At 33.8% G+C, this 6,894-nt stretch overlaps 1 protein-coding gene across 1 annotated transcript in view; it reads right to left on the bottom strand.

The window, feature by feature from the left end:
• LOC107675269 (N-acetyl-beta-glucosaminyl-glycoprotein 4-beta-N-acetylgalactosaminyltransferase 1-like) overlaps nt 1-6,894 on the bottom strand; it is a 197,019-nt gene that overhangs the window by 37,374 nt on the left and 152,751 nt on the right. The window contains exon 8 of the mRNA XM_016469560.1: nt 616-694. Coding sequence (XP_016325046.1) covers nt 616-694 — 79 coding nt within the window. The remainder of the gene's footprint in view (nt 1-615; nt 695-6,894) is intronic.

The raw sequence follows: 6,894 nt of genomic DNA, 5'->3' as shown, positions 1-6,894 counted from the left end.
GATGGATGGATGGATGGATGGATGGATGGATTGATAGATAGATAGATATTGTCAGAGTATAGATAGATAGATAGATGGATGGATGGATGGATGGATGGATAGATAGTTATTGTCAGATTATAAATAGATAGATAGATGGATAGATGGATGGATGGATGGATAGATATTGTCAGATTATAGATAGATAGATAGATAGATAGATAGATAGATAGATAGATAGATAGATAGATTGATTGAATTGAAATGAAATGACCTGGTCACCCACTCTTAAAAACCCAAACGTGAGGCTTTCCGAGGTTTTTGGCTCTCTAAGGCTGACTGAATGGACTGTTATCAAAGCTGTGAGTGAAAGCAGATATGACCATTCAGTTTCTTTAGCCTGTATTCTCAATCGTCAGAATAGCCCGTGGACTGAAAGGACTGGTATAATAGCGATTATCAAAGTGGACAATAACAGCTGTTTTGGCGCTGCAGATAATGGATAGTGAAGGATTGGTGATTGTGCATGTTTAGACGGGATCAACAGAAGCTGAATTGGGAAGCGCTGTGTGGTCTGGAGCACATTAAAAGTCATCTCTGAATCTCTGAGCTTGAGTTGAGCAGATTCAAACTCACCCCGACTTCAACGTGATCCGAGCCTTTGTCGTCCTGCTTGTGGAGAATCTCAAAGTAGTATCGTCTGGAGGCCATGAGACTGGAGAGGAAAGAACAGACATGAAATCTTAATGCCTTTCATTTGAAAGTCCTGTATTTTTATTACTGCATTTTATCATATTGTATCTCCTAATTTCCTATATTGTAACATCATAGCATATCTTATTAAAGCAATAAAGTGGATTATTGTTTTCAGAAAATAGCAACAACAGCAATACGACAAAAAGGAAGAATGTTCAATAAAGTTACATTTATTAATAGTAATAATTGGAAAATAGTTCTTTTGCCAAGTGATATGTGTCTAACTGTGAGCTGTTTACAGTTGCCGAGCAACACAAAAACTATTAAATATTAATATAGAATTTGTGGCCACATGTTTGCATGCATTTCACAACGCCTTCAAACTTGAGCTCAGAATTCCAGCCAGAACTGTAATATTTTGCATTGTTTTGTCTATATCTATATATAAATGGAACAAAACAGTGTAGCAAATCATATTTTGTTGTTATGTACCCCATAATATATCATAACATATCCCATCACAGATCATAATATTGTATCGTACTGTAGTGTTTCAGATTGCATCATATATTGCAACAGTGAATTATATATCATGACATATCTTATGTTATAACTGTATTGCTTTACTGAATTATGTAATATGGGACATGAAATGTTGCAATATAAGAACACTAACATATCATATATCATATCATTTCAAATTAAATTTGCATTATTCTGTATTATATATTATATCAAATAAATAACACATATTGTGCTGTATTATATCAAATATTGTATCACATATCACACCTTTGTGTCATGTATTTACAAAATATAAAAATATGATATTATATTATTATATTTCCAAATAATATAGTGAGTTCTCTACATTTCGCTCACTTTTCATATTTATTTATTAATTTATGAATAATAGATTTATTATATATATATATATATATATATACATACATGAATGTTGTAGGTTGGTTGTTTCTCCGTTTGATTTATAAATGATCTATTATTTACTTACATTAAACATAATTTATTTATTTACATTTATATTTGCAATATGGGAATGAAATATTGTTGTAATATATCAGAACACTATCATATCATATCAAATGAAATTCGCATTATTCTGTATTATATATTATATCAAATAAATAACACATATTGTGCTGTATTATATCAAATATTGTATCACATATCACACCTTTGTGTCATGTATTTACAAAATATCAAATATATCATATTATATTATATTTCCAAATAATATAGTGAGTTCTCTACATTTCACTCACTTTTCATATTTATTTATTAATTTATGAATAATAGATTTATTATATTATACGAATGTTGTAGGTCGGTGGTTTCTCCATTTTTTTTATTTATAAATTATCTATTATTTATTTACATTAAACATAATTTATTTATTTACATTTATATTTGCAATATGGGAATGAAATATTGTTGTAATATATCAGAACACTATCATATCATATCATATCATATCATATCATCATATGAAATTTGCATTATACCGTATCATATTATATTTGATCAAATAAATAACACTTATTTTGCTGTACTATATCAAATATCACAGATTTTTTTCATATATTCATAAAATATCAGTCATTACAGAACTTGTGAAAAGTTTGGTTACATGATTTTTTAATGTTTTTAAAGAAGTTTATTATGTTCACGAAGTATGAACTGCTTAAAAAACAAACAAACAAAAAACAGTAATATTGTGAAAAATCATTACAATTTAAAATAAGTGTTTTCTATTGTAATATATGTTAAAATGTAATTTATTCTGTCATCAAAGCTGAATTTTCAGCATCATTACTCCAGTCTTCAGTGTCACGTGATCCTTCAGAATTCATTCTAATATGCTGATTTGATGCTCAGTTATTATTGGTGTATTATGGTTCTTATTATTATCAATGTTAAAAACAGTTTAATATTTTGTGGAAACATTTTTCAATATTCTTTGATAAATATAAAGTTCAAAAGACAGCATATATTTTAAACAGAAAACTAGAATTATACATTTTAAATGTCTTTACTGTCATATTTGATTGTGTCCTTGCTCAATAAAATAATTTATAAAAAAAAAAAAAACCTTTGTGAGTTAGTATATATGTTATGTCATAATGAATGATATGTCCGGTTCAGAAGGATATTGGAGTTTTAATGCACTTGTGTTAGTGGTGTATGAGTGAATGTTTGCTCTCTGCTGTGACTCTCATCTCCTCAAATGGGCCACATCTGCTGTTAGAGCAGCAAAATTACAGCCCTGCTTGATTTCACACCTTCTTACACCTCCAAATGTGACACATCACAGACATCACTCACCACTTCAGTGAGGCAAAATAAGGGACGAAAACTGTTTGGTTACCCACATTCTTCGAAGTATCTTCTTTTATGTTCAACAGAAGAAAGAAATTATTACAGGTTTGGAACAACTTGTGGGAGTGTAAACGATGACAAAATTTTTATTTTTGGGTGAACTGTCCCTTTAAGTCAGACAGTTCACCGTGAGCAACTGAAATGCTTCTCTGCAAACTGCGCGTTCATCATTAGTAACAGGACAGACCCATTGATAACTTTCCCGTTCAGCTCTACATCTGGAGAGTCTTGTGTAGATGTGAGCTCCAGATGATTTAAACCGCGCAGGTTTACCGCATGCTGCTTTAACCGACAATAAACTACAGATACTTTTTTAATTTACTTGAGTAAAGTCAAAATAGTTCACTACTGTCCGCCTCTGAGCTGCGTGCGTATGCGTTGTGATACTCTCCAAAATGGCGGAAGGCGGTAACTCGGGGGAGAAGAGTTGTTGAATAAAGTCGTCATTTTTGTTTTCTTTGCGCACAAAAAGTTTTCTTGTAGCTTTGCAAAATTGAAATTGAACCCCTGATGTCACATGGACTGTTTTACCGAAGTCCTTGCTACGTTTCTGGACCTGTGAACATTTCAGTTGTGTTGCTGTCTATGGAGGGTCTGAGAGCTCTCAGATTCCTTTAAAAAATATCTTAATTTGTGTTCCGAAGATGAACGAAGGTCTTACGGGTTTGAAACGACATGAGGGTGAGTAATTAATGACAGAATTGTCATTTTGGGGTTAACTAACCCTTTAATATTTATAAAATAAATAAATAAAAAACATAAAAACAAATACATGTAAACAAACCTTACAACAACTTCACCTGATAACACTCTGCAATGGCTCTCTGAGATGTGGTTGGTATGTACCCCTCATACGTCAAACACTGCAGTAATGTACTGTAAAATTACTGATAGAAAGAAAACCATCGTTTAAGACAAGGAAGAATCTAAGAGCCGGTGAGACAAAACGGAGGAACCGATAAAACGTGAAAGTGAGTGAAAGAGGAAAAACAGGAAGTTTTCGAAAATCGAGGCTCTCAGCAGGAGAAGAGTGTGAGTGGGCCGAGAGCTCTTCGATTGAGAATTATGCTCAGAGGAGGGTGTCGGTGACAGTGCAATTTCCTCGACTTCACACCGACTGATTCACACTACAATCAATCACAGCAGGTGTGCCGGCATCCTGCCAAAACAACCAGGATCTTCAAGATCTGTGGACTTCTGCTCTCTTCTCATAGCGAGCTGCCCACCTAGGCTACATTTTAGGCACCACTGCCGAAAAGGTTGTTTTAAATTATAAAATGTCTAAGGCCATATTTGTCAAGAATCTTTCGTGAAGATGTAAAAACAAGAATACATGGGCGAACAGTGAAATTTTTCCTCTAAGATTCCAAAATGAGTAACAGGAAATAGAATTTGACTTCTAGAGTTGTTCTAAAATGAGGAGTCCTCAAAGTTTTTTTGTTTTTTTTTAATCAAATATAAATTCATGAACCAGTCACATTTTCTTGGTTAAATAAACATTACTTACACTATCAGAAACAAACAAAAAAACAATATAACATTAACAATGTAATCAATATTCTATTTATTTAGCCAAGCATGACTCTCATCAAGTTAGTGTTTTTAAGCATTTTACATTTATTCCAAAATAATAACTCAAGGCAGTAACAATTTAAACAATATATTTTATTTGTGAACTTATGTTCAGCTATTCTTTTTAATAGTTAAGTTTTTTAATGTTTCGGATCATCAGTCATCAAAGCTTGGTAAATATTGGTCACAGATGCTGAGATTTACTTTAAATTTCACCAAGCCGATTACTCAGTAAAAACTCTCAAAGATCATGTTTTCTCAAGTGTGTGAGTTGTTTACTTACTTTTTTTTTATTAGTCTTCCCATTAACGCCATTATATTGTTCATTCAGACTGATTCGCGAATGCGGGAGGCGGTATTTACCACATGAACCAATCACAGCTGAACATAACCAGTCATATCCGATCAGAGCCGATCCTCCCTATACGCAAAGTACGCAAGCTGCGTAGGGGCCCCGAAACACCAGGGGGCCCCCTTGTTAATCTGTTGCACCCCTTATTATGACTTAATTGCAGAGCCGATCCTCCCTGTACGCAAAACATGAAACACCAGGGGGCCCCCTTGCTCTCAAAGATGATTCATTTTAGTTTCGTTTTTGAATGTGGCCAGCGGTTATGAAAACCGCTTATGTAATTTCTTTTAATGCAGTGCGCTGTCATCCTTTCTACGTAAAAATCAGTCAAATAATGTAACGTGAATGTCATACAGTGTCTTACTCGAGACAAAAAAAAAAACGAGTTGAAAGTGTAGCGAGCCGCGGAAGAGACACCATTTCTCAAGCGGACAAAGGCGTTTCATTCATCCCCCCCGCCCCCCGCCGACACAGTTTTGCGTAGGGCCCCCAGAAGTCCAGGATCGGCTCTGTATCCGATCATATCGCATTGCCTTCTCTCACGTGACTTTCCCCCATTCATTCTCAATTACCCCCCAGCAAACTCACCACACGCTTTAGGGGGTCTGTTAAAACTCAATGGGCTCAGGGGAGGCAAGAGAGACGCTGTAACTTTAACAGCTGGTGTCGCTGTTGGACAGTGTTTCTTTAGAGAAACGAGTGATTTATACACTTTTTAATGTTATATTTTGTAATACTGGCGTTGTTTTATTTTTTTATTTTTTTATTTTTTCTCATCCAATATTTAGAGGCGGCACTGTCTCCCTTGCCTCCTCTGAGGAAATGCCCCTGGCATTTTTTGTAGCTTAGTAGTGTACTGAGCTGTTAGCTTAGCATCATGCTAGCATCACACTGACTAAACAAACCATAACACGTCATATGTCATGGCAGAGTTTAATATGTTTTCACTAAAATTACATTTTGGAGATCTTATAAGTGATAGGATCTCCAAAAATGTAATTTTTGTGCAAAATAATGATCTTTAAAAAAGCATCATATGACCCCTTTAAACTTTTAAATATTGCCATGCGATATGACATTTTGAGACGATGCTAGGGAGTTAGCTAACACTAAGCTAGGCTAAATACTTGACATTGCTTAAAATCTGAGTGAAATGGATTATTGAAAAACAAAAACAAAAACAAAAACAAAAATGGAGGACTGAACTTAAGTCTATCTAAAGCCGCTTTTCCACTGTTGAGCCGAATGGTTCTAAGAACCATTCCAGTTATTTTTCCACTTAAACCTGGCACAGGAAGCACAATTAGGAAGCGTTCTTGGCCCATAATTCTTAAAAAAATTAAATCGTAAAAATTAAACATATGCATGATTCATTCACAATAATTAAGGCGCATTTAGAAAACAATATAGGCTGAATTTCATGCTGACTTTAATATGTGCAATATTAGAACATAAAACAGTAGCAGTGCTTTCAAAAATAAATAGAAAAATACAATTTATACATTTTATAAATATTAAAAAAGTTAAAATCTATTCAAGACACAGTACAATCTCTTCAAAAAATCTTACACAGTTTTGCTCCTAAAGTAAATGTATCTTTTTTAAAAAGCAATGTCATACAGATTATTATTATTTTTGGTTACACTTTAGATATATTTTAAGGTCTCCTTGTTACAGTGTAATTATACATTAAAGTACGAAGTAATATTAATTAACCACATGTACTTACTATATGCACTCTAAAAAATGCTGGGTTAAATACAACCCAGTGCTGGGTAAAATAGGGACAAACCCAGCAATTGGGTTGTTTTGACCCAGCGGTTCTACCCAGAAGGTTGGGTTAAACATTTAACCCAACCGCTGGGTCAAAACAGCCCAATTGCTGGGTTTGTCCCTAT

Source organism: Sinocyclocheilus anshuiensis, unplaced genomic scaffold (assembly GCF_001515605.1).
Source record: "Sinocyclocheilus anshuiensis isolate Anshui unplaced genomic scaffold, SAMN03320099.WGS_v1.1 scaffold532, whole genome shotgun sequence".
Taxonomy (NCBI): Eukaryota; Metazoa; Chordata; class Actinopteri; order Cypriniformes; family Cyprinidae; genus Sinocyclocheilus; species Sinocyclocheilus anshuiensis.
The sequence above is the reverse complement of the archived record's forward strand: the minus strand, read 5'-3'. Positions and strand labels throughout refer to the sequence as shown.